Source organism: Periophthalmus magnuspinnatus, chromosome 14, assembly GCF_009829125.3.
Source record: "Periophthalmus magnuspinnatus isolate fPerMag1 chromosome 14, fPerMag1.2.pri, whole genome shotgun sequence".
Classification (NCBI taxonomy): domain Eukaryota; kingdom Metazoa; phylum Chordata; class Actinopteri; order Gobiiformes; family Gobiidae; genus Periophthalmus; species Periophthalmus magnuspinnatus.
In genome coordinates, this window is record NC_047139.1 from 3842886 (window position 1) to 3865017 (window position 22132).

At 39.8% G+C, this 22132-nt stretch overlaps 1 protein-coding gene across 1 annotated transcript in view; it reads right to left on the reverse strand.

Annotated features, from left to right (window-relative positions):
- The window catches only part of LOC117381327 (polypeptide N-acetylgalactosaminyltransferase 10-like), an 88130-nt gene extending 74003 nt beyond the window's left edge, over nt 1-14127 (reverse strand). The window contains exon 1 of the mRNA XM_033978279.2: nt 13817-14127. Within this exon, the coding sequence (XP_033834170.2) occupies nt 13817-13984 (168 nt within the window). The 5' untranslated portion in view covers nt 13985-14127. The remainder of the gene's footprint in view (nt 1-13816) is intronic.
- Between the last annotated feature and the right edge of the window lie 8005 nt (nt 14128-22132).

Sequence of the window (22132 nt, forward strand, 5' to 3'; positions counted from 1 at the left end):
GACAATTTACAGAGCTGTCCAAGGTGCTGAAACGGTCCACTTCAAAACTTTGTCCCACAACAAATGGTTTTCAACTTTAGGTTTAGTTTGAAAAGAAATGCAGTAGTAGTAGTAGCAGTAGTAGTAATAGTAGTATTAACAGTAACAGTAGTACTAGCAACAGTAACAGTAGGCGTAGTAGTAACAGTAGTAGTCATAACAGCAACAGTATTAGTAGTAGTAGTAGTATTTGCAGCAGTAACAGTGGTAGTAGCAGTAGTAGTAACAGTAACAGTAGTAGCAGTAGTAGTAACAGTAAAATAGTAGTAGTAAAAGTAACAGTAGTAGTAGTAGTAAAAGTAACAGTAAAATTAATAGTAGTTGTAACAGAACTAGTAGCACTAGAAACATTAACAATAGTAGTAGTAGTTACAGTAGTAGTAACAGTAGAAGTAGTAGTAATAATAACAGTAGCAGTAGCACTAGAAACATTAACAGCAGTAGTACTAACAGTAGTAGTACCGTATTTTCCGCACTATAAGGCGCATCAGAATATAAGGCACCTTCAGTGAATGGCCTATTTTAAAACAGTTTTCATATATAGGGCGCACCGCATTATAAGGCGCATAGAATATAAACTACTGTAGTATCTGGGGTTGTTGTTACGCATCCACGAGATGGAGCTGCGCTAAAGGGAATGTCAACAAAACAGATAAGTCAGTCAAACTTTATTAATAGAATAAAAAAAACGTTCTGAAAACTTTGTTCACTCACAAAACAAGTTAATGCATCACAATATAGTAACTCTGGAAATAGTGCAACGCAATAACAATAATTCAACATTGTTCAAACGTTAATGTCCATATTCACAATATCTCCAGCCTTGTTTAGTTGTGAACACGTGAAAGAAACACGTAAAGCTCAGTTTTTCAGTTCATTCCTCATTCACGAATCCGTCGAGTTCTTCCTCTTCAGTGTCTGAGTTGAACAGTTGGTCGAGCTCATTCAAAGTGCCCGATTCCGTCTCGTCAGAATCGCCATTATCCGTGTCGCTGCTGTTGTCTTAACAGTTCAGTGACATTTCCTCCCTCCGTGAAACTCGGACCACAGTTTAGACTGATATATCAGCCCAGGCATCCACAATCCATTGGCAGATTGTGGCGTATGTCGCCCGGCGCTGTCTCCCATCGTCGGCGATAGAGCGGGTTGCGGACTTTCCAGCAGCGTAACTCCGTGCCCAGTCGTGCTCTCATGTAAATTCAAACGGCGTTTCAAAGCGGAGACATGGGGCTATATAAATATTTTACCGTCATTAAGGTAATCTGCCTCTGTTGTCCTGAAGGCGACGAATGAGAGCGCGGTGGGATTTTCAGAGTCATTTATTCGATGCGTAAAAGAAAAAATACGGATGGATGTGTAAAATAGAAGTAGTTGTGTGAAAAAATTCTGATACTTCGTTTAACATGATTTTTGTGGCTTAAAAATAAAAGTGTAGGTCTAGGTGAGCTGTACTGGCCCATAGCTCAGTCCTTAAAGGGATATTACCGCTGTTACTTCGGCGACGCCTCCTGACTACAGGTGTCATAATTGACCAATATTGATCCATATATAAGGCGCCTCGGATTATAAGGCGCACTGTGGGTTTATGAGAAAATTAAAGGCTTTTAGGTGCGTCTTATAGTGCGGAAAATACGGTAGTAAAAGTAATAGTAGTAGTAACATTAACATTAGTAGTAGTAAAAGTAACAGTAGTAAAAGTAATAGTAACAGCAACCATAGTAGTAGTATTGGTAGTAGTAACAGTAATAGCATATTGAAGTAACAGCAGTAGTAGTACATGTAGTAGTAGTAGTAGTTATTGTAGACATGGAAGTAACAGTAGCAAGAAGAAGTAATAGTAGAAATAGCAGTATATGAGTGGTATACGTGCTAACGGCAGCAGCAGTAGTACTGGTGGTAGTATTGAAAAGATAGATCCTCAATGTCTAAAGCTCCAAGTAAAAGTAAAAGTATTAGTATTAGTACACATAATAGCAGTAGCAGTAACAGTGCCTTTATAAGTACTAGTTTCTTCTCCTCTGACTTGTTCTCAGACTTTTCTTATCAAACATGACAGTGTATGTGTGGACCCTCCCCACAGACCGACCCGGGCCCAGCAGGACTCATTACCCGGATCTGACCAGGACCTGGGCTCTGGACCGGACTCGCTCACCCCCCCTGTCTGTGAGAATCAAAGTGCACATCAATGAGACACCCAGACAAACGCAGTACTCTCCACGGCTCACTGCAGCTCAGACAAGTGTGGAAACTCTGGAAACTATGGAGACGGATCCTCTGCCCCGCGCTCGCTTTTATTTTGAATTTTATTTTAGGCCTGTCAGACGAGGAAGAGGCAGACGCGACGCTCACAAGACGAGACACAAGAACGAGACGCTTACATTTTATAATAATAATAATGACAATAATGATAATAATAAGAAAAAGAAGAACAAGAAGATGAAGAACAAGAAGGACAAGAAGAAGACGAACGAGAACAACAAGAAGAAGAACAAGAAGGGCAAGAACAAGAGGAACAACAACAACAAGAAACAACAACAAGAACAAGAGGAACAAGAAGAACAAAAAGAAGGACAAACAAGAACAAGAACGACAAGAACAAGAAGAATAAGAACAGGAAGAACAAGAACAAGAAGAGCAAGAAGAACAAGGACAATAAGGACAACAAGAAAAACAAGAACAACAAGAACAAGGACAAGAAGAAGAACAAAAATAAGAGGAACAAGAAGAACAAAAAGAAGGACAAACAAGAACAAGAACGACAAGAACAAGAAGAACAGGAAGAACAAGAAGAATAAGAACAGGAAGAACAAGAACAAGAAGAGCAAGAAGAACAAGGACAATAAGGACAAGAAGAAAAACAAGAACAACAAGAACAAGGACAAGAAGAAGAACAAAAATAAGAGGAACAAGAAGAAAAAAATACAAGTAGAACAAGAAGGACAAGAGTAACAAGAACAAGAAGAATTCAGTTTTAAATTTGATTAACGTTTTAAATATGTTTGCTGTCACTGTAGCACTGTTGGAATTTTATCTTCTCGGGAGCTGTAACTTTCTGCACCTCATTCCTTTTTGTCAAGTCCCAATGTAAAAACATGGAGAGAAAAAACCCCAAAACCTCACAAAATCATTTTTACTCTTTATCTCACAAAATCTTGTGTAGAAGCAGCTCCTGAAGTCACAGTGAGGCAGCGGTGCGCCGTTTGCATCTAATTAGAAAGTGTTATGTTGTCTGATAAGCAGGAAGTGCGTGTTAACATGCTCGTTATTGATAGCGTTGTTAGTATTGCCGTCACAGCAAAATTCTGCACTGGTCTCTGAGAGTTGTGATAAGTGCTCAGAAACCAAAAACAAAACATTTATTCATGATTTAAATTTGTTTGTTTTTTTAAAGAATGACTGGATTTCTACAGCGGCTTTTAAGACCCCAGAGAGCTTCACAACAGTCTCCAGTCACTTCACACTCTATCGTAGTCACAGTTGCCCTTGGGCAGACTGATGGCAGTGAGCCGACCAATCCGCGCCATCGGCCTCACGTACACACCACTTTCATACAAGATAACTCACTGTCTTCTCTCTGCTGCCCCCCTGTGGCACCTGGTATTCGCAGCAGTCTCCCATCCCAGTGCTAACCAGGCCCGGCCTTGCTTAGCTTCTGAGATCAGACGAGACCAGGATTTGACGAGGGATGGAACGCTAAATAATATCGTTTATCGTGATAAAAATGGTCCACAATAATCATTCGTGGCACTTTTTATATACCATACTTTCCGGAGTATAAGTTGCACTGGAGTATAAGCCACACCAGCCAAAAAAATGCATAATAATGAAGAAAAAAACACACAAATATTTCACATATAAATCGCATCTGAGTATAAGTCTCACCCCCGGCCAAACTATGAAAAAAAAGTGCGAATTATAGTCTGGAAAATACGGTTATCATCATAATCACCAACAAAGATAATCACAATTGTGTCACCAGAATGTTCAGAAAAAAACTACTTTTCCCTGATGATTTCCTCATTGTTATTTTTACTTATAACAAAGTACAATACTCACTGGAACCTGTTCATACTATTAAAACTGTAATTATTCATATCCAGACCATTTTTAAACTGTCAGCAACAGTAATTATCGTGATATAATCGTTAATCGCAATTATTTTGGCCATGATAATCGTGACACTAAATTTCAATATCATCCTTAGCTTTGACAGGAAGATCTGGTCACATACTGTATTTTCTGGACTATACGTCGCACCAGTGAAAAAATTTGTAATAATGAAGAAAAAACTGCACATGAACAAATTACTTCTCAGTTGTTTCTTAAATGGGAGAGGACAGGCGACTCCAGGTAGAAGTTCACAGGAAGCCCACGCACACGGACCAATACCTGCTGTTTGACTCACACCATCCACTGCAGCACAAACTCAGAGTGACACGACACCACAGAGCTCAAGTGGTGCCTACAAACACAGAGGGAAAAGTGAAGGAGGAGCAACATGTGGAGAAAGCCCTCTCTGCTCGTGGAGATCCTAAATGGGCCTTCAATAGATCTAAGAGAGATAAAAAACAGGACAACAGGGAATGTGAGCCTAGAAGGAGAGGAGTTACTATTCCTTACACTGCGGGTGTGTCTGAAAAACTTGAGAGAATCTTCAGACAGTATGAGATTCCTGTCTTTTTCAAACCCACAAACACTTTAAGGCAAAAATCGGTTCACCCTAAGGACAAAACTCCGAGCCATAAACAAAGTCATGTAGTCTACTCCATTCAGTGAAGAGGCAGTGAGCGTTACATTGGAGAAACTAAACAGCTGCTCCATAAGAGGATGGACCAACACCGACGGGACAGTTCCTCTGGACCCCAATCCGCCGTGCATCTCCATCTCAAAGCCACTAACCACTCCTTTGAAGATAGTGAAGTTCAGATCTTAGCCAGAGAAAAGAAATGATTTGAGAGAGGAGTTAAGGAAGCTATTTTTGTTTGGAAAGAGAATCCTTCCTTTAACAGAAATGGGGGGCCTGAGACATAATCTCTCCCCCGTCTACAACTCCATCCTCAGACCCAGAACAATGAGAACAATAGCAGGGTCGTTAAGGGCTGAATAGGGTAGTTTCAGCTGAAACTGGAGACAATAGCTGTTTACAGTTTCAGTGTAGTTAGCCCCTCCCCTCAGTTAGATTTAAAGGCAGTGGCCACCAGCATCTGACCAGGACTGAAGAAGTGTCTTGGACGAGCAGCAAACATCTTCACTCTTACAAGATTTGTCCAGTTGACAGATTTAACTTTGTTGTTTGCTCTGGATCAGACCTGGACGACTGAGGGTCCACACAGACATTAGTGTAAAAGGCTAAACCGGAAAACAGGAAGTAGTTTTCACGACCTTAAACTAAACTTATGATAAACTAAACATTTACAATATTGTCCCAAATGAAAAATGATCATCTTTATGGTCTGATAAATAAATAAGGATAAAATGAAATATGAAACGTGTAAAAGAAAACGAGTCAAGTACATTTTCTTACAGGTATTACAAACACACCAGTGCCATCTAGTGGTCGCACAAGTGAACTGTAACATGTATACGTATGTGTTAGGTAACGGTTGATTAAACACGTACATGAAGCATCATCAGAACTGAATACATGTCTGATTTGTTAACGTGAGATATTTTAAGATAATTATACATAAAAGTCGCATCAGTATAAGCCACGCCCCCGACAAAGTATGAAAAAAACTTAGGCTTGTCGTGATAATAAGTCAATCGTTCAGTAAATGAAACCTGGAGCAGTATATTTTGGGGCTCAATATTTGTCGTGTACGTTTTCTTTACAAAAACAAAGATTTTTTGCCATTTTTTTTGTAATATTTGAGCTCTAGCGGGTAGAATAAATCACTTCTACGGCGTCTTATTGGTTAATTTAGCCATTATATTTAAAAGTAAGATTACTGGGGGTGATCTAGCTTCGTGTCAGTGGCGTAAACAAGTTTCAATATTATCATTTTTCCTCAGTATTTGGTTCTTCAGACACTTGTGAGAGGTTTTCCATTTTGCTCATTTGCTCCTCTTGTCCCCCATTAGACGCACGTCGTTGGCAGCACACGCTCTAAATGCCAGCAGACCACTTCTCTTTTGTGCTCCGTCCTTTTTCTGTCGGGCTCTCTCCTTTCCTCTTTTCAAGTCGCGATCGATACGTGCGCACTGAAACGAAGCCAATCAATGTCTTCACAAAGAGGCGTTTCGCGGAGAGGTGCATTGTGGGTATGGCTGTCTCCACTTCAAAACCAATATCACGTCTCGTTCCGGCGGAGTGACAGAGCTTTGGCGTTTCTCTTGTTAGAGCCTCGACGACGCGCAGCTGTCAGTCAGACGGGATATAAACATGTCGGCGCAGCGTGGAGGCTGGTTATCGAAGCGTGGACCTGGCAACCCGCGCGCGAGAGAACGAGATCAGGGGGAAGTATCAGGGGTTTTGCGTTGTTTGGGGGTGTTTAGCTCGTGTTTGTCGTTCGGAAGTAAACTACAGAGGGTTTACGCAGACGCAGGTGTGTTCAAACGGTGAGAGTGAGACAGCGAGGTCAGTGAGACGGGTGCGGAAGGATTAGGAAACGTCCGATTTGGATTTTTTTTAAACCGTGGAGAACCCAAGAACCTTTTTCTTCTTTGGAAAATGATGAACAATGCATTAAATTACTGCTATAACTTCAACAAACACTGAAATAAACACGTTTTCAATATCAACCCTTCGCTAATTTCGAATCAGGGCCAAATTTTGCGCTTAAACGATATAATTTATCCAAAAAGAATATAAAACGTACTTCTAGACATTCTGCAAACTATTACTTAAAAGATAAACAAAAAAACAAACACAATTTTACCAACGAGAAGACGATTTTGTTTGTGGTTTTCCAGCTCAAAACATCATGTGGTCATCCATTTTGTCACTGTCACTCTGGCTCATTTTAGTTCAATATTCATCCACTAGGTGTCACTATGCAGGGGTCAGAAGTGGCACTCTGGGCTTTTGAAGTTAAATTTGACTTTTTTTTTCCCATTTTGGGTAGCAGAAATTAACTGCGGGGAAATTTGACCCTTAAGTTTTTACAGTTTGATTTGTCTCGTTCTGGGCCAATAACCAGTATTTCCTAATGTTTCTATAAATATTTTAAAATGCATATAATTTTTACAATGTATTACGCTTAGTGAAGGTCACATCTTAAACTTTCCCTCACGTAAAAAGTTATGAATACAGTGGTTCCTCGTTTATCGCAGGGGTTACGTTCTAAAAATAACCCGTAAAAGGCGAAATCCGCGAAGTATCAGCTTTATTTTTTACATTATTCTCTATGTTTTTGTCTGTAAAACCCCTCACCACACACTTTATACACTTTTCTCACACAGGCGTTAACATTTTCTCACATTTCTCTCTCGTTTAAACTCTCTCAAAGTTCAAACCTTCGTAGGCGTCTTTGTCGGTGCAGAACGTTTCATCGACATTGTGGGTTTTGTCGGTGGAGAAAACAAATTGCAAACGTACAGCACTTCAGAGTCACACTGCGATCCAACGTTTATGTAAATTTGTCTGAACACATTCTGTACTGGACAGGAGACACGGCACGGACTGATGGACAATGGTCTACAGTCCAACAGCCAATCAGGACGCACGACACAATGGTCTACAGTCCAACAGCCAATCAGGACGCACGACACAATGGTCTACAGTCCAACAGCCAATCAGGACGCATGACACAATGGTCTACAGTCCAACAGCCAATCAGGACGCACGACACAATGGTCTACAGTCCAACAGCCAATCAGGATGCACAACACAACGCACGCTCAGACGATGTGAAAAAGCATGAAAAATTGCGCTAAAAAATCTGCGAAACAGCAAAAGGTGAATCGCGATATAGCGAGGGACAATTTACTTTTTCTTTTTTCATAATTTTTTTAAACTTGCAGCCATATTTTTTGCTTCACGTCTCTTCTATTTCCATTTTTACTTAATAGTCTGTGTAAAACGACGAAGACTAAAGAGACAAACGTGTTTTCTAGCAGTATCTATAAAAAGAAGAATAAAAAACATATCGGGCACGAATGAAGCTGGTCCATCCCAAGTAGAAACGTATTTGCTCTGGGATCCAAAAAAAAAACAACAACAGGTGAATCTCCGTGTTTTTAAAATCCAATCAGAGACAGACATGGCCCATCCTCATCAGAAAACAAAAATAACATGGCGGATTTCTGCTGAATCAATGAGAGAAGCGAAAACTCTGTTAATCTGAGCTGCGTTTGAACGAATTCAATTTTGTTTGTAACTGACAGGCGACCAATGAGCTCCTCCGTTTCACACGTGTCACTGAAATAAACAGATCTGATTGGACGATCGCGTTTGACCGAACTCGAGACGCAACAGAGGACGTGGAGACCAGACTGATATCAATCTGAATAAAGAACAGAGAGAGATCAGTCTGGAAGAAATGTAATTAAAATATGATGAAGATAATTCTGCAGTTGTCCAGTAGGGGGAGACGTGTGTGCAAATTGGTCTTTAAATGGAACAGTTGAGGTTTTACATTGAAAAACCTTTTTAAAATCATTGATATTTCTGTACTACTGTGAGTACATGATAAACTACTCCATAGCCAAATACTGTATATCAAATTAAATCAATTCACAGCTCTGTTCATCTTTAAAACTGTCAAAAAATCTCGAAATGTTTTGAAAGTAAATCTGGTTTTCAGGAAAAGTTTTCAAAAAAAGGTTGTTTCCTCGTCACAAACAGACCTGGAGTTGTGTTTTTTTGTTTTGCTTTGTTTCATTTACGCATGTTTAACGCACAAACAAACCTGCAGATTTATCCTGAGGTTTTCTCTCAAACTGAAAACACTCTGTTCCACCTTGTGATGTCATCATGTGGTGATACAGGAAGTGCTCCGCTGTGTTTTTAAACTCCACGCACCTTCATTTCTAGAATCATTTGGATCATTTCAGCCCCGGAAATGGCAATCTCGATGGAAAAAAAAAAGGTAAAAGGAGCTGTCAAACTTGAAAACTACCACTTGATGACATCACAAGGTGGAACGGAGTATTTTGACGTTTGGAGATGTAGACAGACTAATAATAAAGTGCGACTCAAACAAAACACAACTCCAGGTCTGTTTTTGAGAAGGAAACATCATTAGAACACGACTTAAACCTCAGAAGAGTCAGTTTTGAGTAACATCAGATCCAAAGTTTTTGTCAAGACATTTTAACCGGAAAAGTAGTTTGTTCCTCCGCAAACTATCGCAGTAAACGTCATTGTGTAAGATTTGGACATGGTTCCGGCCCTGTGTGTCGCGGATGGAACAAACCAAATGTGATTGTGATTTTTTTGGCGTGCGTTTGGATGTTTTTGCGGAGAGGCCGTAGCAGCAGCCCACAGGGAACAGCAGCATGTCCAACTCACAGAGACATTTAAGGTATTCGTTCCATCTGTCGTCTTACATTAAAATGAGCCGCTCTGATCAAACTGAGAGTGGGATTCTCGTGTTCAGGGCAGGATTTAAAGATCAAATGAGGACAGTTTTTTCATAATGTCATATTTCTGCACTAAATACTGAGGAAGAAGAGAGAAGTCATCGTTTACAGTTAAACATGTTCGTTCCTTTTAATGTTCACTTCAGGGAGGAAGCTACGGACCTGGTTTAGTCCGGAGTTAGACCTGGTTTAGGCCTGAGTTAGACCCAAATTAGACCTGGTTTAGACCTGGTTTAGACCTGGTTTAGACCTGGTTTAGACCTGGTTTAGGCCTGGTTTAGGCCTGGTTTAGGCCTGGTTTAGGCCTGAGTTAGACTTGGTTTAGACCTGGATTAATCCCAAATTAGACCTGGTTTAGTCCCGAGTTAGACCTGGTTTAGTCCCAAGTTAGACCTGGTTTAGTCCCAAATTAGACCTGGTTTGTCCTGACTAAGACCTGGTTTAGTCCTGAGCTGGACCTGGTTTAGACCTGGCTTAATCCCAAATTAGACCAGGTTTAGTCCTGAGTTAGACCCGGGTTTAGTCCTGGTTTAGTCCTGGTTTAGTCCCGTGTTAATCCTGGTTTAGTCCCAGTTTAGTCCCGGTTTAGTCCTGGTTTAGTCCTTTGTTTAGTCCTTTGTTTAGTCCTGGTTTAGTCCCGTGTTAGTCCCGTGTTAGTCCCGTGTTAGTCCCGTGTTAGTCCTGGTTTAGACCTGGTTTAGACCCGGTTTAGTCCTGGTTTAGACCCGGTTTAGTCCTGGTTTAGTCCTGGTTTAGTCCCGGTTATTCCTTTGTTTAGTCCCGGTTTAGTCCCATGTTAGACCTGGTTTAGTCCTTTGTTTAGTCCTTGGTTTAGTCCTTGGTTTAGTCCTTGGTTTAGTCCTTGGTTTAGTCCTTGGTTTAGTCCTTGGTTTAGTCCTTGGTTTAGTCCTTGGTTTAGTCCTTGGTTTAGTCCTTGGTTTAGTCCTTGGTTTAGTCCTTGGTTTAGTCCTTGGTTTAGTCCCGGTTTAGTCCTGCCTGATCGTCAGTGGACAAAGAAGAACCAGTTGAACATTTATAATAATTAAAGTTTAATGAGTTTTGTGGTTTTAAAGTTGTAATAATATTGTATTTAGGTTTGTGTTGGATTGAGTTTATGCTCCAAGAGAAAGTGAAATATGATAAACTGATAAAAGAATCAAACACTGGACGAGCTAAACCACAAGAACAAGAGTTTACTATTAAAAAAAACAACAACAAAACAAAAAGCACCTTTATATGATCTACATAAATGAGGCCTCATAAATGTGAAACTCAAATAGTGAAAATGTGTGAGGACGAACTCAGGACTAAACCAGGACTAAACCAGGTCTAACTCAGAACTAAACCAGGTCTAACTCAGAACTAAACCAGGTCTAACTCAGGACTAAACCAGGTCTAACTCAAGACTAAACCAGGACTAACTCAGGACTAATTCAGGACTAAACCAGGTCTAACTCAAGGCTAAACCAGGACTAAACCAGGTCTAACTCAAGACTAAACCGGGACTAAACCAGGTCTAACTCAAGACTAAACCAGGACTAACTCAAGACTAAACCAGGACTAACTCAAGACTAAACCAGGACTAACTCAGGACTAAACCAGGTCTAACTCAAGGCTAAACCAGGACTAAACCAGGTCTAACTCAAGACTAAACCGGGACTAAACCAGGTCTAACTCAAGACTAAACCGGGACTAAACCAGGTCTACCTCAAGACTAAACCAGGTCTAACTCAAGACTAAACCAGGACTAAGTCAAGACTAAACCTGGTCTAACTCAGGACTAAACCAGGTCTAACTTAGAACTAAACCAGGTCTAACTCAAGACTAAACCAGGTCTAACTCAAGACTAAACCAGGTCTAACTCAAGACTAAACCAGGACTAACTCAAGACTAAACCAGGTCTAACTCAAGACTAAACCAGGTCTAACTCAAGACTAAACCAGGTCTAACTCAGAACTAAACCAGGTCTAACTCAGGACTAAACCAGGTCTAACTCAAGACTAAACCAGGACTAACTCAGGACTAATTCAGGACTAAACCAGGTCTAACTCAAGGCTAAACCAGGACTAAACCAGGTCTAACTCAAGACTAAACCGGGACTAAACCAGGTCTAACTCAAGACTAAACCAGGACTAACTCAAGACTAAACCAGGACTAACTCAAGACTAAACCAGGACTAACTCAGGACTAAACCAGGTCTAACTCAAGGCTAAACCAGGACTAAACCAGGTCTAACTCAAGACTAAACCGGGACTAAACCAGGTCTAACTCAAGACTAAACCGGGACTAAACCAGGTCTACCTCAAGACTAAACCAGGTCTAACTCAAGACTAAACCAGGACTAAGTCAAGACTAAACCTGGTCTAACTCAGGACTAAACCAGGTCTAACTTAGAACTAAACCAGGTCTACCTCAAGACTAAACCAGGTCTAACTCAAGACTAAACCAGGTCTAACTCAAGACTAAACCAGGACTAACTCAAGACTAAACCAGGTCTAACTCAAGACTAAACCAGGTCTAACTCAAGACTAAACCAGGTCTAACTCAAGACTAAACCAGGTCTAACTTAGAAATAAACCTGGTCTAACTCAGGACTAAACCAGGTCTTACTCAGGACTAAACCAGGTCTAAATCAGAACTAAACCAGGTCTAACTCAGGACTAAACCAGGTCTAACTCAAGACTAAACCAGGACTAACTCAGGACTAATTCAGGACTAAACCAGGTCTAACTCAAGACTAAACCGGGACTAAACCAGGTCTAACTCAAGACTAAACCAGGACTAACTCAAGACTAAACCAGGACTAACTCAGGACTAATTCAGGACTAAACCAGGTCTAACTCAAGGCTAAACCAGGACTAAACCAGGTCTAACTCAAGACTAAACCGGGACTAAACCAGGTCTAACTCAAGACTAAACCGGGACTAAACCAGGTCTACCTCAAGACTAAACCAGGTCTAACTCAAGACTAAACCAGGACTAAGTCAAGACTAAACCTGGTCTAACTCAGGACTAAACCAGGTCTAACTTAGAACTAAACCAGGTCTACCTCAAGACTAAACCAGGTCTAACTCAAGACTAAACCAGGTCTAACTCAAGACTAAACCAGGTCTAACTCAAGACTAAACCAGGTCTAACTCAAGACTAAACCAGGTCTAACTTAGAACTAAACCTGGTCTAACTCAGGACTAAACCAGGTCTTACTCAGGACTAAACCAGGTCTAAATCAGAACTAAACCAGGTCTAAATCAGAACTAAACCAGGTCTAACTCAGGACTAAACCAGGTCTAACTCAAGACTAAACCAGGTCTAAATCTCTTATTACTGAACTGAATCTTGCGTTTAGTCTAAATTAAATAAAATAGGCTCATATAACAGTAAAACCATAAAACCCTCAGAGAAGTTTGCAGCGACACGATCTCCACGATCCTCCATCATGAAACATAAACCTGCAGAGGAGCTGTCCGTGGTGCTGAAATCCACCTCTCCATTCACTGGAGTCAAACTGCACCGTCTCCAGTGCAGCAGTAGAAGAAACACACCACCTTTAATCACAATGGGGAGTTTTCTTCTACAAACACCATAAACATCATGTCATCTGCCGGGCCTGCTCGTTTAAAAAGCCCAGACTGATCCGTACTCTTCTGCGTCGCTTTCACTGTGCTGTACTCCCCCATTCAAGGACTTTTACAGCTCGCCGTGTTTTACTGTACACTACGAAAAGAAAGTGCAGTGGTTTTATCGGGTTATTTTACCACTGCCCATATATTTCATAAGCAATTTTCATACAGAGAAATGCACAGAGTGACTCTCAGTGAAACATACAACAACAAAGGACAAAGGACACTTATTGTATTTGTATTTTTGTGCTATTTAAGTACTTCAGAGTCTTATTGTTGCATGGTAAAAGTGAAAAATGTAGTAGCCAGAAGGTGAAAAAAGAGACTAAAATTAAATTTAAACTTTGACTTAAACAAAAGCTGGATTAGTGTAAAGAGAGGCTTGTTCAGGAGAGATGGATTTAAGCAAAAAAGCAAAAATATAATCAGAAAAACAAAGAAATACAAAGACTGCCATTTTAAAATACTTTCAGCCTAATTATTCAAGTGTCAGTGGGTTTGTTTTGTTTTTTTAATCAGCTTTACACGCCTAAATTAAACTGATGTTATTCTAAACTGTGAGGAAAAAACATGACACACGGAGCTCCAGAGCAGACAGCGGGACGTGGCAGCATCTGTACCCGGGCTTCGCTCACCTGTATCGGGCTAAACGCGTCCGCTCCCTCCGCTGTGTTCTCCGGAGAGTGGTCCAACACTCGGTCCCGGTACAAAGCCCATAGTCCCACATTTGGGAAGAAAAGCAGAGCAGCGATGAGAAGCCCCGCGAACTGCAGTAACCTCTTCTCCTTCCGCCTCATCTTCATCCCACAAAAGCCAAAGTCTCGCGCGGAGAAGCAGAGCGGGCGCGAGGGGAGAGGACAGAGGCTAATCCCCGAGACGAAGCGCTGCGAGGCGGACACGGACTGAGAGAAGAGCCGCTGCTGCCGCGGCTCTAATAAACCCTGCGTCAGTCACGAGCGGCGTAGTGCGTCAGCTTTTCAACATAAGAGCACGTGCGTGTGGAGAGCACGTGCTACAGAGGAAGAGACCGCAGCCTGTCAAAATAAAAGCCCCGAGAAGAGCGCGCGACTCACGAGCACGCGACTCACGAGCACGCGACTCACGAGCACGCGACTCACGAGCACGCGACTCACGAGCACTGAGCAGCGGGTTAAAATCAATAACAGTTAATGCTTTGGTTTATCAGACATAGTGACGCAACAAAACAAAAGAAATCCTTATTTTAGATCAAATTTAATGCTTTATATATATATTATTTATTTATTTATTTATTTTTTATTTTTTCCAGTTACGGTGATGCAACAAAACAAAAGAAATCCTTATTTAATCCTATTTTAGAGAAAGTTTCACCTATAGTGATGCAACTTTTTTTTTTTTTATTCTTATCTTAGAGACAAGTTACAGCTGTTTTTTGTTTTGTTTTTTGGGTTTTTTTTGTTTTGTTTTTTGTTTTTTCATAGTGATGTGGAAAAAATTATAATAATAATCCTTATTTTGGAGAAAGTTTAATGCTGTTTTTTTCAGTTACAATGATGCAACTTTTTCATAGTGTTTATTTATTTATTTATTTTTTATTTCATTTATAGTGATGCAACAAAACAAAAAAAAACAAAAAAATGGTAGTTTTCGAGAAAGATTCAATGCGGAGGATTTTTGTTAAAACACGACTCAAGAGAAGAACAGATTTAAAAATGAATAAATACCAGTTTAATCCTGTTTTTGCTTTGCCTTCATGTAGAAACGAGTTAAGGTGATGCAACAAAACAAACAAAAAACCTGCTTTTGGACTGAGGTGTTTAGGCCTGTTCATACCTGATATTCATGATGGTTTTATAATGTAATTGTGATGAAATGTGTATTTTTAATGTATGTTCACCTGCTCAGAGTCTGCAGAGGGAAAACAGCAGGAGATTAATCTGGTACAAATCATCTTTTCTTTTGTAACATTAATGAGTTTGTACACGGCCCCTGACAAATAAAGAATAAAGAATAAGGAAAGAACAGGCACAAACACAGAACTAATGACCAAATAAGTAAAAATAGAAAAGAAATGGTTGTGTTATTATGTTTTTTTATCTTTTTTTTGAGAATATAAAGTCGTTTCTTGAGCTCTAAGTGCAGCTCTTGTGGTCGGATAAAGAGGCTTCAGAGAGTGGATATTTTCTTCCATTTATTGCCGTAGCACCGAAACACAAGAGCCACATGTATGAGCCGTTCATCAGGGCACACTTTACGCTTAAACGACACTTCTAAAGTACAGAGTTATAATTATAAAAGAGAAACATGCACTTAATTGTAATTTTTCCCTCTGAGTTGACTTTACCTGCCTGCGTCTTCCCTAACGTATCCATCCGTACATCCATTTTCTTCCGCTTATTCCTCCAGTGGCGTTCCCAGGTCAGCCCCTCCTGAGTGTCCTGGGTCTCCTCCGGGGCCTCAGCTGCTCCTTTACCAGTCGAGGAGAGCTGGGTCGGAGGCGGAGGTGCAGGGTAGTTCCAAAGAGCGGGATCTGGAGGAAAAAACGGGAAAGAAACAGCTGAGTGCGGAGATCATACGCACGAAAAACTATACTGTGCCAAGCAGAACTGGGAGATACGTGGACGATCCGGCGGAGTTTGTAGGATCGTCTTCTCTCTTTGTACTCCCGAGGTGAAGACTTGATCGCTCTCCGCCCAGCTCCGGACAAGGACAAAGAAGGAAGGAGGAAACACAGCACGGAAACGCAAAGACAAGACTGGGATCATGACAGTTTCTTTTGTTTGCTTTGGGTCTATGTTTGGAGTTATAGATGAGAAAAAAAGATGATGTCTGAGGCCTCCATTCCCGTTTAACCCTCTGGTGCACAGCGGTCACTGCAGTGGACAGTTACTAAAACAACTTTCTCTTTAATGCATTGGTTTTTGTGGTGGAACTGCATATCAGACTCTAGAGTGCTCTCTGCTGCCACACTCCATTGAGGTCAATTCAGTGGTCAGTCGGTGTAACTGCAAGTAAATTTCCTCTGATTGGTTTTCTTATTCAGGCCTAAACGTTGCATCTATACGGTGTTGAAATTTCCCAAAAATTGTTGAAATGCGTGTGTAATTCATTTTTACAGGCAGTTCACAATGTTGTTTCATCTCCTGAGAAGAATAAAAACACTTCAGAAAAAAAATCTCGACCAAGGCTTTGATAATTCATGCATCAGAGGGTTAAGGAAGGATTGTCTTTCCTAACAAAACTAGCGTCTTAAACTCCTCTCTTAAACCATTTCTTTTCTCCGGCTCAGATCTGAACCTCACTCTCTTCAGATGGTCAGTGTCTTTGAGATGGAGACGCACAGCAGACTGGGGCCCCGAGCCGCTCTCACGACTGACCAGAACTGAAGAAGCAGCTTGGACGAGCAGAACTTTTTGTCCAGTGACCGATTTGACTTTGGCTTTTAGTATGATTTACACCTGGACGACTTTCATTAATCAGTTTTGTGTCTGAATAATGAATAATAAACTAAAAGATGCAGCTTATACGTTTAGCAGACATCGTTGTGGTGCTGTTACTCCTGGTTTTTGGTCTCCTCTGAAACACGTCCTGTAAACTGCTCAAACACCCGCTCCACTCAAGTGTCTTTTCTTGACAGCACAAACAGCAGAAATCCACTTTTGACTTTTCGGGCAGTTCTGACTGTTGCCACGGTAACTGGTTTACAACCGTTTCTAATTTCAGATAGAAATCCGCTGTTTCCTAATGGGCCAGTGATTAGTGGTAATAGTCTGTGTGGGAGCCGGAATATGTATATGCTCTTGGGAAATTGATCTAATTTCGACTCCTGTATGAAGGTTAGTATGCAAATAAAACGCCCATCCAGGACACTTCAGTAGTTCTTCAATTGATACTTTGCAGTAACATCTTGCTGGGGGTGTACTGCGTGTGTTTCTATGGGTGAAATACACAGGCAAAAGAAAAGTTTTAAGGTTTCAAACTAAAGAAAAAAAACGCAAAATGGATTTAAACGTCAGATTTTCGTGAGATTTAGTCCTAAACCAGGGCTAAACCAAGGACTAAACCAGGTCTAACTCAAGGCTAAACCAGGGCTAAACCAGGACTAAAGCAAGGACTAAACCAGGACTAAAGCAAGGACTAAACCAGGACTAAACCAAGGACTAAACCAAGGACTAAACCAGGACTAAACCAAGGACTAAACCAAGGACTAACCAGGACTAAACCAGGGCTAAACCAGGGCTAAACCAGGGCTAAAGCAGGACTGAACCAGGACTGAACCAGGACTGAACCAGGACTGAACCAGGACTGAACCAGGACTGAACCAGGACTAAACATGGGCTAAACCAGGACTAAAACAGGACTAAAACAGGACTAAACCAGGTCTAAACCAGGACTAAACCAGGTCTTAACCAGGTCTTAACCAGGTCTAAACCAGGACTAAAACAGGACTAAACATGTTGAATCAGTGTTTGAGTTTTGTGCTTCCTGAAGATGTGACTCAGACCTCGACTTTGACGATGTTTAAATCCAGACTCAGACGTTTCTGTTCATCTGTGACTGAAAGGGGTTTATTATTAATGACTGAAACACTGTTGGCTAATGCTAACCAGCCTCTGACTGTAAAGTTATTTAAGAGGGGCTTGTTTAACAGCACAAACCAGCTCACCTGTTGTAGTTCAGCTAAGTCAGTTCTTTCTGCTCAGATTGTGTTAAAACAAAGCTCAGATTAAAGTCTAATTTAGCAGAAGTTCAGACAGAGCAGTGCCTACAGTTAGCATCACATCCCCAGTGAATGACATCAGCCACAAAGTATCAATATTGGTGTTTTTCAGACTGTAAAATGAGACGATGTCCTTCTCGCAGATGGGGACAAGAGCCACTTTATATCGATTACTTTGGATTTTATCATGAAATATCCAAAAGACAAATCCACAAATGTCGATCCTGATGGTTTTTATTAGTGACTAGACACGCAAACTCACAATATTACAACACAAATCAGCATTTTAACAGCCATTACTGTAGTTAAATCTGCAATCGAACCTTAGAGCCTGACAAACCTCCGCCCTGACTCTCAAATCTCACATCTTGTACCTGAAAAATAGTTTGATTAAAAGAGATGTTTGATAAACTGATCCGAATAAGAGTGAGTGATAATTAACTGCTTGACGTACTATTAATGATGGTGAGCGTGTGCACCTGTATTACGCTCTGGGTCGTGATGATCAGATGTAGAGACGCAACAAAAAACAACCCAACTGAACCCATTTCTTGTTGGTGTGACTTGAACTTTTTCTATTCGTCGTAAATGTCTGAATCTTGTGTCGCTCCACGGCTCCATTACTGTCACATGCCACACTCGGTTTCCTTTCCATTCCCTGTTTTGTCTCTAATTTACCTAACCTCATGAACCGTAACTATGACAACTGTATCATAAATGTAGTCATAACAGCGCCTCGGGAAAATGAAATCAACAGTACAGTTCACTCTCGTTTTGGGTGGTTCTTCGTTCATTAAAGTCGTGTCCACTCTCTCTCTCTGTACACTCTTCTTCTTCTCCTGTTTCTCTTTGGCCTGGCCTCACGATGGAAGATTTTTATCAAAACCAACACAATTTCCATGGCGACACAAACCATAGACCATAGACTGTATAAATAAATGAACATCAGCTGTGGCCCCTCTCTCTGTCTCTGCTGCTGTCAGACTCGTCATTTTGGTCTTAAATGTTCGTATTAACCCTCTACATGATCCTGGGGTTTGTTTTTTTGAGTTATTTTGACTTTATTTTTTAAGAGTTTTTTTGTTTGTTTGTTTTTTAGTTATTTTGAGTGTTTTTTTGTGTTTGTTTTTTGTTGTTGTTTTTTTTTAGGTTATTTTAGTTATCTTTATTATATTCTTTTTTGTTGTTATTTTGAGTTTTTTTTTTGTTTATTTTCTTTTTTTGTTATTATGACTTGTTTTATTTATTTATTTATTTTATGAATTTATTTTTTTATTTAGAGTTTTTTATTTATTTTTATTTTTATTTTTTTTACTGTGTCCCCCTCACTCTGTCTCTGCTGCTGTCAGACTCATCATTTTGGTCTTAAATGTTCATATTAACCTGCTCTACATGATCCTGGGGTTTGTTTTTTGAGTTATTTTGAGTTGTTGTTTTTTTTTGTTTTTTGTTTGTTTTTTAGTTATTTTGAGTTTTGTTTTTTTTTTGTTTTTTGAAGTTATAGTTATTTTTATTATATTCTTTTTGTTGTTATTTTGAGTTATTTTTTTTGTTTATTTTCATTTTTGTTATTATGACTTGTTTTATTTTTTATTATATGAATTAATTCTTTTTTTTTTTTTTAGTTTTTTTTTTTACTGTGTCCCCCTCTCTCTGTACCTGCTGCTGTCAGACTCGTCATTTTGGTCTTAAATGTTCGTATTAACCCTCTACATAATCCTGGGGTTTGTTTTTTTGAGTTATTTTGACTTTATTTTTTAAGAGTTTTTTTGTTTGTTTTTTAGTTATTTTGAGTGTTGTTTTTTTTGTTTGTTTTTTGTTGTTTTTTAGGTTATATTTTAGTTATTTTTATTATATTCTTTTTTGTTATTTTGAGTTTTTTTTTTGTTTTTCTTTTTTTGTTATTATGACTTGTTTTATTTATTTATTTTATGAATTTATTTATTTAGAGTTTTTTATTTATTTTAATTTTTTATTTTTTTTACTGTGTCCCCCTCTCTCTGTACCTGCTGCTGTCAGACTCGTCATTTTGGTCTTAAATGTTCATATTAACTCGCTCTACATGATCCTGGTGTTTTTATTTGGCTGTTTTGTTCGTAAATCAAGACATGAACATTAATGACAGACAAATCAGGCGCTTTCTTTCCCTTCTTTCACTCCTGCTAGCGTTAGCAACAGCTTTGATTGACAGCGTCGCCAAGTGTCCACTCCCTGCTAAACCAGTGGCGCAGGCGGAAAGAGGCGTTACCTTCAACATCCTGGCTCTGGATTGGCTCTTTGGTTGCTATGATACTCGTGGTCAGCTCTAAATTCGCCGCTATAACTGCTCTAGCCTCGATTAGCTTCATTTGACTGGAGCCGAACGCTGTGGGCGACGTCAAACTCACTCGGTCCACTTTTTTATACAGTCAGTGGCGGATGTGCAAGGTCCCACAGTAAAGAAACATGTGGTGTCTATTTTAGAGAAAGAAATTAAATTAAATAACAATTGTAGGACTTTTATCGGGCTGTATCTGATTTGACTCCACTAGTGAAGAACACGTTTCAGAACTGTTAGCTCCGCCCACTCAGCCCCTTTTCTCACTACGATAGATAAACAACAAATTGAGATAGTCACTGACCGTTGTTTCTTTATAGTTCTCACTTAACCTCGCTGATTTCTTACTGTGCCTTTAAACGTTCTGTGTTGCATAAAATTTTAAGTCATGTTATAATGCTCTAATCTCATCAAAAACTGACCTGGAGTTGTGTTTTGTTTCATTCACACATGTTTGAGTCACACTTTATTATTAGTCTGTTAAATTTCCAAAGCTCAAAATGCTCTGTTCCACCTTGTGATGTCACGAAGTGCTAGCTTTCAAGTTAGCATCTACTGTACTTTTTACCTTTAGTTCAGTAGAGATAGGAAAGTCCAGAGCTGAAATCATCCAAAAGATTCTAGCGAAGGTGTATGCACTTCCTGTATTACTTTTTTTTTTAATTAATTAATTTATTTTTTATTTTATTATTATAAAATTAAATTGATAGTTAACCAAGTAGAGTACAGAACAGAATAAGAACACAGAATGCCAGGGGGGTATACAAAAAGAAAAGAAAGTTAGTTGGATCCACTGTGACATTTTACAAAAATGTTTAAAGACAAAGTGTTAAGATAGCTTTTTTTGTTTAAGCTTTTGGAAATAGTGGATATGTAAGATTCTAATTGATTACTTAAAACAGGAAAAAACAAGGATGCATAAGAAAATTTACATTTACGAATATAAAATTTGCCAAATATAATAATTTAATTAATTGCTAGTTTTTTATTTGAGTCTAAGTTTTTATCATGTATACCAAAAATGATATGTTCAAATTTTAGTAAAAATTTAGAGTCAATATGATCTTTTATAAATTTTAAGCAGTCTTTCCAATTCCTGTATTACTTCCTGCACTTCCTGTATTACCCCGTGACATCACAAGGTGGAACGGAGTGTTGCAGTTTGAGAGAAAAACACAGCCCAAATCTGCAGGGTTTGTGCGTTAAACGTGTGTGAATGAAACAAAACACAACTCCAGGTCTGTTTGTGACGAGGAAACGACGTTATAACGTAGAGTTTTTTTTAAAAAGAGCAGCATAATATGAGCACGTTAAAACATACAAGTCGTATCATCCAGTGCGATATCTACATTACAGAAAGCTGAAGCGCCGCTGCTTCGGAGACCCCCTCGCCTCTGCTTTTCCATCTTTAATTGCAGATACACACTAATGACTCTGCTCTATGTAATTATGGAGTGAATGTGCCCCAACAGAAAACCGTCTCATAAAGTAGGTCACATTTTTACCTGATTCTGTGTACAAAGAAAACCAGGCCGGAGCGAAACTAAGAGAAGCGATAGGTTTTTTGGCAAAGCTATTCATTTCTGATATAAAAATCATGCACATGGTCACAGAGGGACTATAGGGCTCACGGTAAGAAGGTCCCTAAAGGCAGCACGGAGGCTAGTTACCTGAGACGTGTGGGGAGAGCGTTTGTTCACTGATGCGAAGGTTGGCGGTTTGAATCTCCCTCTCGACTTCACAAACGTCATACATAGAGCGGACAGATCCACTGACCCACAGGTTGACGGTGCGATTCCAGCTCCTACGGATGAATGCTGTCATTGGTTCCTTGGGCAAGACCATGTGTACAGTTGTCCCTCGCTATATTGTGGTTCACGTTTCGCAGTTTCGCAGATTTTTTGTTGACATTTTTCATGCTTTTTTACAGGTATG